The following is a 19,739-nucleotide window of genomic DNA, read 5'->3' as shown; positions in this document are numbered from 1 at the left end:
TATATATATATATATATATATATATATATATGCACACACACACTCACGTATTACCATGTATCAACACTTTGGATAGTAGTGCGGAAATAGTTAGCTTTCAAACCATGGTGCCTTTATTACTGTGAGATTGGAGGGGTGGTGGATTATGCACACAAAAACGTTTCCTTTTAGTTTTATGTTTTGTTGATAGAAAAGCCAGTCTCCTGGACCAGCAGTACAGTGGAGGCTAAACGTAGCCACAATGTTGAAATAATTAGGACACATCTGTGGCAGAATGCAAGACACCCTCTGTACAGCAGCACATTCTCCTGTCTCAGTCTCATCAAACTGACAGAGTATTTCTTCAGAGTGTAATGTGAGCAAAAGTGACATAAAGCAACACTTCTTATAACGCATGCCAAAAAGATTAATAACTGTGAATGAGAAATGTGCTGTAACCAAAAAAAAGCCTTGCTGAATGGGATAGTATGGTGTAAATGTGATTATCTAGCTATTATTTCTTGCCCGTCTGGTTTTTCCTTTACTCTTTTGTTTTCATTGCCTGTGAGTCTGAACAAGCAGGTCTCATCTCCTTTCTCTTGGGGCATCAATGCATTTGTGCAAATGGAAGACCAAAAAGCATTTAAAAATTATGAAAGGATTGAGCTGCTTGAAAGAATTTGGTTGAATCTGTCAGTATAGCACAATATTCCTTGAAGGACAAGGTTTATTACACATGGATGAAGATCATTAGATCATCATAGATGCCATTACAGACATCTGCTGCGGTGTCCATTGATAAGATATATTCTGTGCTAATATTTTATTGCTAGACTTAACACAGCTGAATGTGTGTCTACTGATACACTACCTGATGCCTCCTCTCATATCAGTCAAACCTCTGCTGTGAAAATGTGAATTGCTTTACTGGTACTATCCTCCTCTTAGTGCTGAACTCAGTGATACAGTTTCTCCTGTTTGCTTAACCCTTGTACTCTGTGAGAATTACACTAATGGTTTTATTGGGAAAGTGGCTTCTAATAAATTCTTAAACTGTAGCAGGCCCTCTTTGACCAACCTGTAATGCAGTTATGTGGATTTTTTTTCTTTTTCCAATTTCCTTGTGTACAGAACAAATAAAGTTATTTAACTAATGAATAAAAGGTTTATTTTTATTTTATACCTTTATTCAGTACTTTTGTAGAAACATGACTGAATATCTGCTTCATACACAAATGCACGTGATCAAGCTGAAAATAGACCTAATGAGATTTAAAGCATATCTGTGTTTTGTGTGTACACACATGCTCACACAGTGCTCATTAAAAGTTCATGAGAGACAGGAAAGTACAACTCTGAAAACCAGTATATATGACGTCAACCCCCCATGATAACACACAAGCCATAACTTATCATGCTCCACTAAAATAAAAGGCATAAAAATAATGAAAATACCAAAACTATTTGCAAAAGACATTCCTGAATGATCACTGCATGTCTCAAATGACTGACTACGAGTGTTAGTCATCCCTGCAAATATCAAAAAGGATGTTTTCTGTCAAGCCTGTACCAAATACAATTCCAGATGTTTAGTAGTAATTAGCCCTTGCTCAAATAACCTCAGTTTACTGTCAGTTTATGTCGATATATTAGTATGATGAACACACTCAGAACTGCAGTAACTGCTTCTTTCTGCGTAAGAGAGAAGTGCATCAAGACTTTCCCACATTGCTCATGCTTCATGGTGTGGATTGATTGTATTGATCAAGAGAGATCTGAGGTGACATTTTGGTTACGGTATGTTTCTTCCTGCAGTGATTCCTTCAAACAAGCTCAAATCATTTTGCTTAATAAAGCACTAAAGCTAGTGGTAGTACCACAAGTAGGATGATTTTCTGTTTCATCTGGTTGGAATTGTTATTTTCAGCATTGTTGTTAAGCAGTTGAAGAAGAGAATGACTGTTGTCTTGATCCAAAGCAGGGAGGGTTAGGAAAAAAACTCTTTGCAAGACTAGTGGTGTGAACTAAGCAAGTCAGGGAATCCAAGGCTGAATCAATTATTTTAACACCAAGCCCCATTCGTCAGAAAGAAGTTAAAGTGTTTCTGAAAGAGCAAGCTTAGGTCTACATATTTTGACAAGCTTGTTTAGTTGTCACAGTCCATCAATTAGATTGTACTGCAAAATGAATATACAGCGATAATAAGGTTTTTTCAGAGGCTGCTCGCCACTAATAGTAACGATTAGTGATGTTGTTACAAAATTAGATATTAATTATTTATTACTTATTCATACGTCAGCAAGGAATACAAAATTTAAAACGATAATTTCCAGTCTATTTCCATGCCTGTGTCTCCTAGAAGTGTCATTTGTCGCAACTGAGTTTCTTTCTAGTTACATTGCGGTTAGATGCAGTTCGACTGCCATCTCCTGGTTGGACTTATGTAGTGCAGCAAAAAATATTTTGATCTTCTGAACGGGACAATGTAAATTAAAATATAGATCACTAAAAATAATTTAGCCTTTGAAACACCAATGACTTTCGATTAGCTGGGCCACAAACTGACCAGAACAACCTCTGTTTGATGTCCCATAGCCACTGTACTACTTTACCCAGAAGCACTTTGAACCCGGAAGTGCTAGTACATGGGTTTTAGCTGCGGCATGGTGTAGAAGTAGTGAGCACGTTAAGTGGAGTTCGTTTTGGAGACTGAACTGTCTGAAAAAAATTTGTCCGTGACCGAGCCAGCTTTAAAAGTAAGAACTGTACATTCATGTTATTCATAAACGATTTTAATTATGGAAGATAATTAATTAATATATTTGTAATCAAATAAGGTTAGAATGTGTTGTCGTTTGTTACTTGCGACATATTACCACGCGATTTCGGGATATGCTCTATCTGACAAAGAATTGTACGTGTGAATTTTAAACGCATTTTGCCTCGTAACGATGATTATACAATATTGTTTTTTTTCTGTGGAGATGTCTGGGGCCAAGGACAGGATGCGCCACAAGAAAATGAAAAACCAGCCAAGCAACGTGACGTTCTCCTCTGCGCAACAATGTCGCAACGACAGAGGCGCAGGAGGTTGGCACAAGACTGAAAATAAAGCACCTTTTATTGGTTGTGTATAGATCAGTTGCATTTGTGTGGTACCTTCTGCTTTGTTAGGCCGTGCTCCAACAGATCTCTTCATCTTCAGGTCGCAGTTACAACAGTCTGCAGCACATGAGGGGACCGTCACAGCACAGCAGACCACAACAAGGTGGCTATAGCGGCTGGGTGAGGGGGCGTCAGGATGGGGGAGTCCCTGTCGACCAGGCCCTGCCCAAGTACATTACCGGTGAGAATCCTGGTGGAACACGAAAACGAAAAGTATAATGGGCCTCTGTAATAACCTCTCTCCTTACTCTGCACCGACGCTCTTCCATTCATTTATGCTGCAGCGTCTCTTTTTGCCAATGCAAGAGTTGCAGAAGTCGACGCCATGCTGAGGGCTGTTACCAAGACGACAGGCAGTTGTCATGTGTTTGGAGCTCTCCCGAAGCATATGCGGCGACGAGCCATGAGCCATAACACCAAGAGGCTGCCCTGCAGATTGAGAGAGGCGGCACACAGGATGGTATGAACCGTTGCCTTGCTCTCCACAATGCCGCAACCTCGAATGTCTTTAGCTTTATGGCTTAACATACTAAGACTGCGAAGCTTTAAACGTTGATGACTCACCAACCCAATATTCTCCAGTGGACAACAGCGTTACGATATCTGCATCTGGTGCATAGTGCACAGCCGAATGCAAGCAATCGAACCCTCAATCCGTCAAATAGGCTGTGTGACTAGTTCTACAAAACTAAAGCTGAGATTGTACAATATATCATTTATTTTATAATAGACAGATCAAAGCTTGATGTTCCCACCTATTTGAAGTTTACCCTGCAAATGATTTTCTTTTAACCCGAACAATCTGAGGAATGGTTTCTGTGTGAAATATATTTTATTTGCATACATTTACTTATTCCCTCTTCGCTGAATGTGAATATGAGTGTGGCTTTCCAGGAGCTGGACTAAGAAACACTGGCCCAGAATAACACCAGCAAACAGTCATCAACACGCTTTTATTTATTTATTTATTTTTAAAATTATAGTTGTTTATTGTTGGAGGGTACTGCCGGCTGATTTTATTTTGCCTCAAATAAGAAATAAACACAGAAATAAAATTTTTAAAGAAAATATAGTGGTGTTGCTGAATGCATGTGCAGTACATACTGGAGTGGGGTTGTAAATGGGCACACCAAGTCACCACTTAAGTCCATCTGTGTTTGTTGAGTTGGTAAGTTTTAGGAACTTAAAAGGACATCTCAGATCCTAATAGCTGATGTGCGTGTGTGTATAGCTAAAAACACTGTACTGCAGCACAGTGTGTTTTTTTTTTTTGTGTGTTGTCCAGTTGGAGAAGAGTCAGCAGGCAGGCCAGAAAGAAAAGAAAGAGCAATCAAAAACCAAAAGTCGTCGTGCCCGCCGTCGTCATGGCAATTTGCTGCTGGAGTTTAACCGACGACAGAAGAAGAACAAGTGGTTGGAAACTCACATCTGGCATGCCAAGCGTTTCCACATGATAAAGAGATGGGGCTACTGCCTTGGAGACCGACCCACATACAAGTGCTACAGAGCGAGCTACAGGGCTATGAGCACAGGCTGTCTGCTGCAGGTCAGCCTGCAATATGGACCCAACAACAATCCCTGATCCACAGAGAAAAGAAAATAGTCCACATATACTTTCTGGTGTCATTGTGCTGCTGTATATCTAATTATTTTTCTTTATTTTTTCAGGACTTGTCATACTACTGCTGCATCGAGCTCCAGGGTCCAGAGGAGCAGCTACTGAGTGCGCTTTCCAGGCTCACAAGCAAAGACACGGGTATGTTCCAAAGTTCCATATAAACAGTAAAACAAAATGAACTCGATTAAAAAAAAACAAACTCATATCCACGTAGGCTGAAGTCAAATAATGTATCAAGAGTGGATTATTGTGAGGAAAAATATGTGTATTAAAAATACTTGAGGAAAGTGCAGCTGGATTAACTCCATCCAAATATACCTAAATCTGGAAATTCTGGTAGTCTTTCAGCAGAATGTGTGTGTCAATGCAGGTCCAACGTTTGCAGCAGTGCTATGTGTATCAGGGCAGAGAGAGGGCAGTATCTTGCTCTACAGGCCTGACCAGTACCCTCACCAGCCCCTGGGCCCTGTGCACTTTCTGTGGAGACCGCGTACTGCTAAATCAACTTACAGACAGCTGTGGATCTGGGCACATCCCACATTAAAGCAGGTGAGTTTGCCATACTGAGACAGGTGAATGTGTACTCAAATATAAACCGGCCTTACATGGTATCTTACGTAGTCTGTTTATGGCCAGTCTTGATTTGAAAGGTGATTGTGTATGATTGTGTATGTTAGGACCTTCTACCAGAGTTGCAGTCAGTGTGCCAGTGCTTTGAGGAACCAGGCTCTGCTGACCACCCGACTACACCTACCCTTTCAGACCCTAGCACTAAGCTACAGAATCCCAGGAAGAGAAAGCAAGAAGGTGATGGTTATGATAATTATCCTGCCAAAAAGATCCTGGGTGATGGCACTCGATCTCTCATGACTCCTGTTAGCTGGAAGTCCTCCAAGACTGACATTGTGATTATGTAAGCAGCTTTATTGGATCAAATATATTTACTAAAATACAGACATTCTCAGTACCCCTCAGCATACTTAAATTATATCTATGGGTTTCCTTCACAGCGATCTCTCTATGGAAGTAGTACGCTACCGTCTGATTGGTCCACTCTCTCACACTGTGCTTACTGAGACACTTCTGCCAGCTACTAAATGTGAGGTGAGACACATATGGTTTCTGGCAACTGATACCAGTTCTTTTAACGATATTGAGCTGATACTAACCCTGTCGGTGTACAGCTAATGCCATAAAAATGACGACAGGGGTCTTACAGTGCTATGTGAATAAGAAAAGTCATGTGCTGTTAGAATTTGATTGTGCTGGTGCAGGGCCCAATGTTCTGATGTTAATGAATTGACACAGTATTTTAATGTTATTGTAATTCATGTTTGCATTATTGTTAATTTTTTATTTATAGGTGGATACAAAAGTGACATCTCCTTTCTGGTGGCCAGAGCAGTGTAAGAACAAGGAGAGTATGTCTTTACACCAGCAGCAAGCCGATGTCTTCCGGTTATTAAAAGGTAAACATCTCACTCTCACAACTGCAGACATGCAGCTAGCCATATTTGTAAGGCAGTCAGTTTTTTGTTAATTTGTTTCAGAATACTTTATATTAGTCAGAAATCATACATCATCTAAACCGCTTATCCTTCTGGGTCACAGTGGAAATCAAAATAGATATTTTTTTGTCATGTTGGCTTGTTAGTTCATGTCCCTGTAATAATTCATCATACTTACATACTATCACATCTTTCATCAACGTATAGTGACTTTTGCCTGCCTTTTAAATGTGCCCTGAATGTTAAACACATCACTTTGCAATAATAAGAGAAATTATATTAACCGATATCTAGTCTAACTGATCACTGTAAACATCTTATCATCTTATTATTTCAAGGTCAAGTCACAAAAATCTAACCATTTAAAATAGTTATTTGCCTATGAAGCTGGCATGCAATGTCACACTTTTTTGAATACGTTTTTTTGAATGAGTGCTTTGTAGAGAAGCACATGGCACGTTTCATGTTTGAAAAGAATTTTATCTCCTTAAACAAACAACTTGGCCTGCAATATGCTCATTCGACTTTTATAACTGGTATGTAGAGCACTTAGTTCCATTAATAAAACACAGGAGCACTAGAAAGTGAGAATTTGATATGTGTCGTGTTTTTCAATGACACTTTTCCATTTTAGCATGACTTTTCTTTTTAGAAATAGTATCAATAGTGGATCAGTCATGTCTGGCTGATACTGGAACCATTTCACAAGGTCAGTATCAGTGCTGATACTGATCCAGTGGTGTAGTTCTAAAAAAAACTTGAGTATACTGTGAAGATACACCACCTCCCCCACGCCTAGCCTGTGTGTGTGCCAAGCAGCTGCTTCATTAGGTATGCATACTTTGTATCTACACTTTTTGTCCATTTTATCAGGCCTCCTTACTGTATATGTGCACCTTGCAGTTCTCTAACTACAGACTTTATTCTGTAGTTATTCTTTCATCTGTTTCTCTGCATAATTTGGCAATCACCAGTACAAGTTTTATTGAGATCAAATAGTCCAAGTATGTGTAATCTTTTTCAAAGTGGCCTAAAGGATTTACTTTGTAAAAATTTGCACAATGACTAATTTTAAGGCATTTTATGTGAGCACTTCCCCTTAATGTAAACAAGACATGTATCCATGGGAAATAAAATACTCATCATAATTTAACTGCAGGGTGCAAACGTTACAATCTGGATAAACGTTCAACTCCTTCTGTAAGGAGAATTGTGCAGCATACAAGCAAAAGTAAAACATAGCATATTTCAACAGCTTTGCCTATTGTTCCTTTTTAATTTTTAAACATCTTAAGAATTACAATTACAAATCAATTTCACTGAAATCGCATTTCATAGAAGCACCCGAAAACCAATCATATGCAGTCCATGCTTTCACTGTGTCATTTGGCCTAGTAGTATAGACCACTACACGTGCACATTGAGGGCGCATGCAGTGTACTAGTATAGGCGTACATGGTCACCACATCACAAATTAAGCTAGCACATCTGCCTAAAAATACATGCCTGAACACATGGACTCTCAAGACTTGATTTTTTTTTTTGCAAAGTGAGAGACATAAATAAATAAATAAATGTCAGCTCACACATCCTTAAAACAACAATTAAGATATCATAGACATTATATATCACAGATCTCGACTCAGGACCTCCACAGAACAGTATTATTAGGGTGGTGGATCATTCATAGCACTACAGTGACCCTGAAATGTTCTTGGCATGTTAATGAGTCATCCTCTAGTCCAGTGGTCTCCAACCCTGTTCCTGGAGAGCTACCTTCTTGCAGAGCCTAGTTCCAACCGTAATTTGCCACACCTGTTCCTTCTAATCAACCTCCTGCCAAGTCTCTGATTGGCTGGATTAGATGTATTAGAATTAAGGGGCAGGGCAGTTTATCATGTACATGTTGTAACTGAACTCTACAGGAAGGTAGCTCTCAAGAACAAGCATTTCAGTCCACTGTTCTAGTTCATCATCAGTGGTTACAGGATGCTGCCCATAAGACGATGCCCACAGGGTTTGTGGGCTATTCCCAGTCCAGCAATTACATTGATATGTTTAAAAATTCCAGTGGCACTGCTGTGTCTAATCCACTCCTACCAGTGCAACACACACTAACATGCCACCATTTTCGAGACTGGACGCTGAATCTCGGCTCCAAAGTGTGCAGCATAGCACGAAAGCCCTGGTTCTCAACGACCGAGAACAGACAGCAGGTCACATAGCACCAAGGTCTGGCCTCGCCAGTAGCGAACGAAAAAAACAGAGATTAAGACGAACATTTGGAGGACTTATTCGCATTTATAAGCAGCGTGGTTGGTTAAATCTGCAACGAGAGTTAAAAAAAAAGTTGCGAAAATGAACTCGCTTCTCTTTCGAATTTTCCCGTTCCACCTTAAATGGTGCAGCAGTTACATTCGGCGCCTGAGGCAGAATTTAAGGTAAAACGGGAAAATTAGAACGAGAAGCTGGCGAATGAGAAGCGACTTCAGCCTCGTGAAACAGCCGGATGCTGACACATTTTACAAGAAACTCTTCTAGTTTTGAAGAAAGGTTTTCTGGCGGAGATGGAAGGAAAGCGGCTGTAGCTAAAGCTTAAAGTAGAGCAAAGTAAATCTGCGCTCTCGTTTATATTTTTAGCCCATACTACGACATTAACACATACTGGACATTAAATGTTGTGGCTCCCAAGGTGGTTTGACTTTGTTGAAAGGCAAAATGTCTCTTCTTAACAATTGGGTTGTGACTCCTGATCTAACCTGGCTTTTAACGCAGAGGGAGCCGATTGGATTTCTCACTCATCCACTTGTGTTTTTGTTATGTTCCGCCACAGACTGTCTGGGTGCTGCACTTCCGCACTTCTAGTTCCGCCTTTTGCGTTCCGTCAACATTACGTTATAAATTAAATATTTAGAAAATCGATTTTTGACATTTGTGAATCGATTCAGAATCCTTCATGTCCGCATCGCGATGCATCTAAGAATCGAGTTTTTCCCGCACCCCTAGTTGACGTGTGTACAGTGGATAAATGTATATATTTGTTATGTGATATATGTGAGTATTTATTTATAGAGCTACTTTTGAAATTGTGACGTCTGTGACAGCCTTCTTGTGGATAGAAGTTGTGAGTGTTTATTGCTTTGGCTTCATTTTTCTGTTTGTTTTTTACAAGAGTAGTTGTTAAATTGCTGCTAACCTACTGCTGAAACTTTGGTAGTTTCGCAGAGCTGACTTCGGCAAACCTTACCCGAGGATAGCTAACGTGCGTATGACGCTAATGGAAAATAACATCTTAGTAGACATTAGTGTGTCTGTAGCAACTCAGTACAATTTGTTTTTCAGAATCAATGAGTCACAGGAGTTTTTAGGAGTTGTCAATCACAATCCGTCTATTTTTACCTGAAATCAAATCGGCTTGTCTGTGACTGACAGGTGGTTAAAGACTCAGACACCTTTTGTATTCAATTGTGGTATCCATAGAAACAGACTAAAATGGAACAATCAGAATTGTTTAATGTTCATCATATGAACTTGACCAGTCAGATTGTGATGTACATTTCCAAAGTAATGTTTTGCTTCCCCTGACCTGTGAAGCAACTTTGAATGCAATGGAATTAGTAGGTGTATACAATAACTCATAACTTGGCAGTCAGTATATGTAAACAGCCCAGTGAAAAAGTCAGTATGCAGCTTATATGTGTGTATACACTGACTACACTGCTGAGTAAATCAGATTAGTTCATCGCTAGTTACATTATTGAAGGAAAATGCATTATGATTTCCGATCGACTTTCATAATGAAGAGTATAAAAAATGGCCATTAAAGTTCTAGTTGCTAAAGAAATAGCTCCAAACTGTTATTTTAAAGCTCGGCGTGTAAGATCTGTATTATGTTTTGTCTATGTAAGGTCTGCACTCCACGTCAGAGCTGCCAGCAGGGTGTGTCTTGGGGCTTACAGTGGATGACCCAAGACTGACTCTGCCTAAAAAAAGGGGGAAAGCTGCTTCTGACCTGCAGGGGGCACAAGGTAAGTTCTCCCACACAGACACACACACAAATATACCGATAGTGTAACATAGGATGAATTAGTGTTAGACCACTTCAGATAATCCAAAATAAAAGCATTTAGTGTGCTGTGCAGTGAAACTACAGTGTGTGCATCTCTGAGCTGGGTGGGGAGCACGTGGTGTGTCTGGCCCTGAGCTCCTGGGGAGCCTCTGCTTCTCCATGCAGATGAACCAGGTTCGAATCCTGGCAGGGCCCTTATCTTCCTCTCTCCTCCCCTTTCTCTATCTCACTCCGAGCAGAACACATCAATCCATTCTACCAGTTCCACTCCACTTTCTTTCCTCTACGATCTCCTTATCTTTTGTACGCTAGAGTAAGACACTGCATTCAGTGGTTTGAAATAGTTTGGAAAGTGTAATTACTTGCCTCTATCCTAACCATGGATTTAGAATGCTGGCTGGTCATGTATGTGCATGTGTGTTGTAGGTGTTGAGGAGGAGAGAAGGAGAGAACTGACTCTGAGAGGAATTCCTGCCCCCTGTGCTCATAGTGCTCTATGGGTCCACTCTGTCAGAGACAATGTGACAAACAACAAGGTTTCGGAGCAGGTGATGTAATGTCTCTTTCTCTTACTCAGTCATACGCTCATGCACACCTGCACAGAAAAGAAGATCTCAGAGTAGGTGTAGTTTTGTTGAAAACATCCTGTCAGAAATTTTACTCAGGGAGTAGAGAGATCGGTTAGTCATTTACAAGACTAAAGGGTGTCAGAAATTCCCCATCTTACTATAGCACTAATTTTGTTATAGTACCAATTGGTTATGGTGGGTTTTGAAGTGGTGCAGCATTGGGCAGATGAATAACTTATGTACTCCTGTCTTAGAGTGGACACAAATAAATGTATTTGTGTGTTTCAGGATCTGAACAGAATGAAGAAGGAGTTGTTGGTTCCAGGCTCCAGGTTGCCGACCCCTCCAGAGGGCCGAGTGCCCATTCTACTGGTTCACCAGGCAGGGAAACAGCAGGGGGAGGAACGGCACGACTGGGGCTGTGGATGGGATCTAGTACTGCCCAAGGGTTGGGGCATGGCCTTCTGGATACCTCTGGTGAGAAACAGGCTTTCTGTGACTATACATGATTGGCAGCATTGTGTAGCTATCAGCCTGTTTTTGTGGTTTTGTCTTTGTGTGTGCCAAAATATTACAGCAGTATAGAAATTTTACACAACCAAAAATGTTGTGGCATTTGCAAAAATTTGAACACCCAATTATAAAATCTCAGAACTTAATGAACTCATTAGGCCTTAATTGACTAAATTGATTAGTACTGAATAGGCAGGTCACGATTTGTCATAAGGAATTGACTGAAGAGTGTAAAATTCTCTGAATTTTCAAACCATGTGCTAACACTTAACAACCATGGCTCCTTTAAGCAGCTGACTGAGGATCTGAAAATGAAGCTAATTGATGCAAAGCTGAGGAAGGCTATAAAAAAAGATATCAAAGGACTTCCATCTCAGAATTTCTGCTGTCTGAAATGTGATTAAGAAATGGTAGTTTAGAGGAACTGTGGAAGATGAGGCAAGATCTAGAAGACCAAAAATTATAGATAAAACTGCTCATATGCTGACCAGTCAAAACAAGACCCTTACCTGACTGCAAAGGACTTCATTATTTTAAAATGTTGTTTTTTTTTTTGTGTGTTTTTTTTAATAACGACAAATGACAGTAAGAGGGTTAACAGAGAGGAAAAAAGGAACAGGGACATTGAGTGATCATGGAGGAGCTGCTTGTTTAATATTGGTAAATGTGCGTGGGCCAAAACTTAAAGGCACTCTGGTCACAATTTTTACATCAGTATGCCAATTCGAAGCAAAATGCTTCTCCAGTTCTTCCTAAAGAATGAAATGATGTCTGCATTTCCAAACCGCATATTCATCTACAGACCTGGGTTTTGCTATGCTTCTTGTAGGATTTGGGAATTGAAACAGTTTTTCATAGCTGAAACTCATTATGAACATGCCCACTTGACAAAAAGACATGAAATTCTGTATAGGACTTACATTAAGTGTGAGATGCTCCACGTTTTTGAAATTTCTTTACAGAGTATGCCGGATGTGAATTAGTAATGAAAGGTTAATTGACTGTATGTTTGTGTGTGTGATAGGTGTACCGTGGTGTGCGTGTTGGGGGTCTCCAAATGAGTTTGAAACACTCCCAAAATAAAGGTATGCCCCACTTCCCCAATGATTTCCCAGATTGCCCTGCAGGCACTCACTTCCAGGAGCAGCAGGAAATTGAGCTGCTGGAAAAGTTTAAGAGGTGAAAAACAACTTCTTTCCTTCCTTCCTTCCTTCCTTCCCTCACATGATCTTTTCACCACTAAAATGCACAAATTAAAAACCTGCAAATTTCTGATACCTTGTTTTATTACTGACTATGCTGCCAGATGTGGTGGACCTTCATCATCCATCCATTTATTTATTTGTTTATGTTTACCTAGGAGCTGCATATGTTGAGCAGTTTAATAACAAATCTTTATATAAATGTACAAATACCGCCACTTCCAAGCTTGCCAGGTGTTAGGTCAAACCCAAAATACTTGAGTATGAGGGTCCTGTCATTGTTTTTACTAGCACATGACAGTGATGCTTCTGGTGTGTAATTTATGTGCAGGCGTCCTCCCTCCAAACGCACAAATTACGTCAAACATGGCTGCCTGGCTCCTTTCCGGTGCCCATGGCAACAGCTGGCAGAGGAATGGGAGGAGACAGTGAAACATGATGGAGAAAACAGCAAGCCCCAGCCAGCCAAAATGGAGGGAGTGATATCACCTGCAGGAGAGAGCACACCCCCAAAATCTGCTTTCACTGTGTTGAGGTACTGTAGTTGTTGAAGTTTTATTGTGAACATGTACCAATAAGTGTGATGAACCCCTGTTAGTTTTTAATATATCACTATCATGATACACTATATTGCCAAAAGTATTTGCTCGTCTGCCTTCACACGCATATGAACTTGAGTGACATCCCATTCTTAATCCATGGGGTTTAATATGATGTTGGCCCATCCTTTGCAGCTATAACAGCTTCAACTCTTCTGGGGAGGCTTTCCACAAGGTTTAGGAGTGTGTTTATAGGAATTTTTGACCATTCTTCCAGAAGCACATTTGTGAGGTCAGACACTGATGTGGGACGAGAAGGCCTGGCTCACAGTCTCCGCTCTAATTCATCCCAAAGGTGTTCTGTTGGGTTGAGGTCAGGACTCTGTGTGCAGGCCAGTCAAGTTCTTCCACACCAAACTCGCTCATCCATGTCTTTATGGACCTTGCTTTGTGCACTGGTGTGCAGTCATGTTGGAACAGGAAGGGGCCATCCCCATACTGTTCCCACAAAGTTGGGAGCATGAAATTTTCCTAAATCTCTTGGTATGCTGAAGCATTAACAGTTCCTTTCACTGGAACTAAGGAGCCGAGCCCAACTCCTGAAAAACAACCCCACAGCATAATCCCCCCCTCCACTGTCGTTCCCAACCGCTTCCACTTTGTTATAATACCACTGACAGTTGACTGTGGAATATTTAGTAACGAAGAAATTTCACAACTGGACTTGTGGCACAGGTGGCATCATATCACGGTACCACACTGGAATTCACTGAGCTCCTGAGAGCAACCCATTCTTTCACAAATGTTTGTAGAAGCAGTCTGCATGCCAAGGTGCTTGGTTTTATACACCTTTGGCCATGGAAGTGTTTGGAACACCTGAATTCAATGATTTGGACGGGTGAGTGAATACTTTCGGCAATATAGTGTATCTTTATTGTATCACATAGTGATATAATGATATTTTGTCTACATTGTGTAGCCCTGAGGAAAGCGCCTATGAAGATAATGGCAGTGTCCGTTGTCTCTGCAGGAGCCGTAAGGTGCTGAGGCAGTTGTCAATCTGGTGTCGGCCATCTTCTGCCCACACTCAGAGAGTGACACATGGTTTCCCCACCAAGGTGCTAAACTCTACAGTTGCCATGGAACTGCAGGAACAGTGGGGGCGGTTTCTGGTGTGGGTGCGCGTGTGTATGCTTGGCAAAGGGCTGCCCACTCTGCACGCCATGCTGTGTGTCCCCACTGCAGAAGACCTGCAGCAGCTGCGTGGAGACCCCCAGTGCAGTGGCCCCAAAGAACCCAGACACAAAGACCACACCCATCACCTACTGAAGAAAAGCAAGAGGCGCAGAAACTACACCGCAGTGCCTTGCCCATAGAAAGGAACAAGACTGCTCCCCTGCTGCTGTAAAAGAGGACTCAAGCCCCACTCCTAAGAAAGAACAAGACTCTGGCATCAACTTCAAAGAAGAACAGCTATCTTGGCCCACCCCTCCACTTAAAGACACTCATCCTGTCACCAGCACCACAGTTGATAAAGATCCTGCTTTCACCCTTGCTGGTGAGTCAAGTACTGTGATTGGGAGTGGTGACTTATCTGGGGGTCTAGAGCGAGGATTGTGGCCAGAGCCGCTGCCCAGTGTATCATCCCACTGCTCACGGGTGACTCTGGGGTGGGTGACACAGGGAGATTTTTCAATGGCAACAGGTCGTGGGGAGGCTCTGGGTTTTGTGAGCCTGGTGGGGCTCCTGCACATGCTCCTCAGCCAGCCGGCGGATAAACGCGGCACTGTCCTTCTACGCAATCCCTCTTCCCTCCAGTACCGGTTTGCACGGCTTCATGTAGAAGCCTGAAGCGCTGGAAGGTCACTGCATGTACATCTTTGCCAAGAACTTAAACTACCGTACTGCCAAAAAAAAAAAATTCAGAAAGCATCTTTGGAACATAAACTGGATTCCACCCCCCCAAACCTAGAGAATACTATGCAAAAGTCTTAGGCAGTCAATAAAATAGTTTAAAACTAATAAAAACAGTATGGTAGATAACTATGGTGGAAATACAAATTAAAATATCGTTAAATGTAACTTTTTTTGAATTAAAAAAAAATACGAATACCTTGGTTGGAAGAATTCAGTTTTGGTTCCTGACTTTCTGTACACTCCATTGCCATTGATTAACCAAGCTAGGTATTGGTCGAAAATACTGGGCTTCTTTTTTTGAGCTAATACATGCTTACTGCTGAGGTAAATGGATTTATCAAATGTCTGAGACTTTTGCATAGTACTGTACATGAAAATCTCCAATATTATGCAGCACCATTACAGGAAGATCTACATAAATGCTAGAGTCTATTTAGGAGTCTTGTCATATACACAGACCTACATGTAGGTTTCTCCAGCAACACTGCATTAAGGCTAAATCAAATGCGTTATTGCCACAGAAAGCAACCTAAAATTGACAGTAGTGCAACTACATAAATGGTGTATATTTGACACTGGAAAATGTATCCTATCACCTGCACTCTACTACCTACTGCACACTAGCAGATCATAGTGAATAGAGCTCAACACAGCTACACAGTACTCCAGAGCACATCAACTATGCATGGTATGACATTTAAACTAGGATTTCCTCATTTGGAGTGTGCGTTCCTATAGTATTACTTCCTATTCTGTTTATTTCAAGCTATAAATTGGTGATGAAAATGGATGAGTGCTAGTCACATGTTTAAACATATATATTTTTGCTTAAGATTTTTCTGTTAAAATTAGCACCTATGTGCAGGTGATCATATTTCACTTTCAGCGTATCTTTTGGAAACAGATTTACTCTTTATAAAGAGAGTTCCATTGTTTTGAAAATAGTTTAATTGTTCTCTGTTGTGCCTGTTTTTTATTACAATAAAATTGTTTTGAGGTTGTTTTTTTATTTTATTTTTATTTTTTGGTTATTGAGTGAAGGTTGAATGCAATCAATAAAATTACTGACAAATCATCAGGCATTTTAAACAGTTTTGCCTGTACAGTGATCTTGCCCATGTTTGAAAGGTGTTACTACCAAGTTACTAGCTTGTTTGACTAATGTGCAAAATTGCAAATGTAGCTTTCGGGTGAAAGAGGCAGGTCAAGTTCTTAAAGTACTGGTTCATGAAGCAGGCAAGTTGTGACTTTTAATGGGGGTCAGGAAGACAGTAATCTCCACCATTTCAGCAGAGATGAATCTCTGGATAAAACATGAACAAAACGTAAAAATTTCCCATTTTCCTAAAAACATTAGAGATTAGCTATTAATAAATACTGTTTCTTACTGTTTGAACTAGGGATGCATCTATATGTTGACACAGTACTCATAAAAAATCCATGGACACCAACATTCCGATACCCGCTGATACCATGTATCGTTAGTGCGGCTGATTGCACGCTGCCACTCTAATGAACAGATAACTCAAACTGGCAGTGAAGGAGAGTCTGCTCAGACAGAAAAGTGTTGCTGACTCCATGACAGTCGGACACTGGTCACTTTAAACACATCACCTTGGCATATTCTCACCAGATCTACTGTGTGATTTTAAACCATTTTTAAACACACAATCACAACCACTTCCCCAGTACGGGTAGAGACACAAAGGCCAGCGAAACAGAGGCAAGAGTTGACATTGCCTACCAAAGTCTGTATATGCCGACTTTGTATCACTGAAAAGAATAGTGAGGTATAGACGTTAATACTGTATTGTTTTTTTTTTTTTTAATCTAGGCTGTAGAGGGACCATATTGTCCTACCATTTACATCACCGCCTACTTTTAGTTTCAGTGCAGTGTTAGTAGTGCTGCTTAGTTTCTCTTTGCTCAGTACTTGGCACACGGCGTGTTATTCTGAATAAAACATGAGTGTGAATATATGTCGTAGGCTTTGACTCTACACAATGGACCTTTCAGATGTATAGTGTGAGCCACCAAAGAACAAGATTTCTAAAATCACAAAGTTTCTGTCTGGCTTTAGAGGACATTCGATTACAGCTTAACCAGCCATGCAAAAGACTCCAAGCGTAAAACACCACAAGTGAACTCCATGGATGCATTAGCTTTGGATTCTTGCTGCCACTGTGCTACAGAGACACAGATTGGGGTTTAAAACTATGAAACATGCTTTACTTACAGCTGTACAGAAGCGCTTTTCTGAGGTGGAACAAAACTGGCTCTTCTCCACTGCAACGCTACTCAATCCAAAGGCAACTAATGTAACATAGCTAGCTAATTAATATCATTAAATATCAGCTAGACTGTAATGATTTAACTGTTTAGGTACATTGCACTCATTTAAACTAGTTAATTCTAAGTAGGCAACTCAGTATGGTATCGGATTTGGTATCATTACACAAAAATGTATCTCGGTCTGATAAAAATGGTATTGTTGCATCCCTAGTTTTAACATTTGCTTGTCCCCGAAAAAACAGGGATAGTATTCACAAATCTGACCCAGGATCAGATTTTCTACAGTTACTATTAACATGGGTCCAGATACAGCACTCCTGAATGGAGATGCTTAGTGAATACCACCCCTGAGGTCATACATATCAGAGCAATCTGGCTACTCTTTTTTTGCCTTTCAGCAAAAAAAGCAAGATTCTGAGAATCTTAATGCATAAACCCAGAGCCCAAACTTAGTACTCTGTTACCACAGTAAGGTTCTTTGTCTCACACCTATAAAGCCTTATTATAAACACTCACACCTACACATTGTCTCATACAGCACTGCCTGGCTTCTCCTTATAGTCATTACTGTAACTCTCCATTACTCCACTAGGCAGTGCTTTAAGAGTCCTCCTGCTGCACACCACTGTTGCATACAAGTTTGGAAGCCAGAGTGCCATGTTTACTGTCCTTTTTCCCCGGCTGCACCTTATCAGTACATTTCTTACCTGTGACACACAGAACACACTATTCATGTAACCATTAACAACTGTTAAATATGTTAACTTTATTTTAACTATAACTGTTAAAATATATACACAGGGGCGCCACTAGAGGTTTATGGTTAGGGGGGCTAAGCCTGTACTAGGCTGGGGGCATGGTCTCCTTTTTTAAATGGCCCTATAATGTTTGTTTATTATGACTTTTAAAGTAGCAACAGCCAGAAAAAATGGCTATTTGGTCAAATTAGCACACATACACTATATGGACAAAAGGGGCACATCTCTTAATCATTGAATTCAGGTGTTTTATTCAGCCCCATTGCTACAGGTGTACAAAATCAAGCACCTAGCCATGCAGTCTGCCTTTACAAACATTTGTGAAAGAATGGGTTGTTTTAAACAGCTCACTCCATTCAAGCATGGTACTCTAACATAATGCCACCATTGTAACAAGTCAGTTCATGAATTTCTTTTCCTCCTAGATATTCCACGATTAACTGTGAGTGATATTACTGAAAAGTGGAAGCGTTTAGGAGCCATAGAGCGGGGTCGCTGAGTACTGAGGTGCACAGGGCATAAAAGTCGCCAACACTCTGCTGACTCAATAACTGCAGAGCTCTAAACCTCCTCTTGCATTAACATTAGCACAAAATCTGTGCACCAGGAGCTTCATGGCATCGGTTTCCATAGAAGCGTGCAAGATTTACATCACCAAGCATGATGCCAAGCGTCGGAGTGGCGTAAAGCATGCTGCCACTGGACTCTGGAACAGTGGAAATGTATTCTGTGGAGTGACGAATCACACTTCTCTATCTGGCAGTCTGATGGACGAGACTGGGTTTGGCGAAAGCCAGGAGAACGCTACCTGGCTGACTGCATTGTGCCAACTGCAAAGTGGAGGAGGGATCATCAGTGTCTGACCTCACAAATGCTCTTCTGGATGAATGGGCAACAATTCCCCAGAGACACTCTAAAATCTTGGAGAAAGCAATCCCAGATGAGTGGAAGCTGTTATAGCTGCAGAGGGGGGACCAACTCCATATTAATGCCTATGGATTTAGAATGGGATGTCATAAAAGGTAGGTTTAATGTGTAGGTAGGTGTAGGTTTAATGTGTAGATGTTACACTACTTTTGTCCATATAGTGTATATTATTCAAATACACAGTTGGTGCAATCAGCTGTAGGCAAGCTTAATAAGCTATAGGTATGTTTAATAAGCTAGGTGACATAATTCCATGCTCATAGTAACAAATATTTTCTCAATTAAGTTCAGTTAAATGTAGTATTAATTTTAACTGAAAGCTTAAACCACTCTCCCTCGCTTTCTTCTCAATGACTAACCTCCATCAGATCTACTCCTTAAGCCCTGTCAGTCTCCATCAGGTTCTTTCTCTCTCTCTTTTTTGCTGTGTTTAGTAAAACATTATTTTTTTTATTAAACTCAGATTTACAAGAACTCAAGGAAATAATGAGAGCGAGCAATCTTTTATTGGTAAAAATCCTCTCATCTGACTGGCCTTAGAGCTGCTGACTCTAAATTTCCATCTACAGCTTAAGGACTTGAGGGTTATAAAATTGTTTTATGATCAATACCATATGACATTTTCTGACATAAACTTACTGTAAAACACAATATATGGCAAATACTGGTGTCACTGTTTCCAA

The 19,739-nt window shown here is 40.6% G+C and overlaps 2 protein-coding genes across 3 annotated transcripts in view; one reads left to right on the top strand and one right to left on the bottom strand.

Moving 5' to 3' along the window:
* The first annotated feature begins 2,604 nt into the window (after positions 1-2,604).
* pop1 (POP1 homolog, ribonuclease P/MRP subunit) lies at positions 2,605-16,154 on the top strand. Its single transcript, XM_036560630.1, is given in 17 exon segments — positions 2,605-2,735; positions 2,964-3,069; positions 3,185-3,325; positions 3,429-3,604; positions 4,430-4,690; positions 4,813-4,900; positions 5,133-5,311; positions 5,440-5,675; positions 5,773-5,866; positions 6,126-6,231; positions 10,179-10,298; positions 10,766-10,887; positions 11,197-11,385; positions 12,446-12,600; positions 12,955-13,158; positions 14,193-14,507; positions 14,509-16,154. Coding segments are annotated over 16 exon segments (2,997 nt in total). The 5' UTR covers positions 2,605-2,735; the 3' UTR covers positions 15,014-16,154.
* The window catches only part of LOC118800425 (NIPA-like protein 2), a 50,660-nt gene continuing 34,156 nt past the window's right edge, over positions 3,236-19,739 (bottom strand). The window contains exon 12 of one of the 2 annotated variants that reach the window (XM_036560634.1): positions 3,236-3,334. In XM_036560634.1, the coding sequence (XP_036416527.1) occupies positions 3,276-3,334 (59 nt within the window). In that variant the 3' untranslated portion in view covers positions 3,236-3,275. Of the gene's footprint in view, positions 3,335-16,303; positions 18,079-19,739 lie in introns of those variants that run through there. The other variant, XM_036560632.1, reaches the window with a different exon arrangement.

Source organism: Colossoma macropomum, unplaced genomic scaffold, assembly GCF_904425465.1.
Source record: "Colossoma macropomum unplaced genomic scaffold, Colossoma_macropomum, whole genome shotgun sequence".
Classification (NCBI taxonomy): domain Eukaryota; kingdom Metazoa; phylum Chordata; class Actinopteri; order Characiformes; family Serrasalmidae; genus Colossoma; species Colossoma macropomum.
Note: the sequence above shows the minus strand (reverse complement) of the source record. Positions and strands in the feature narration are given on the sequence as shown.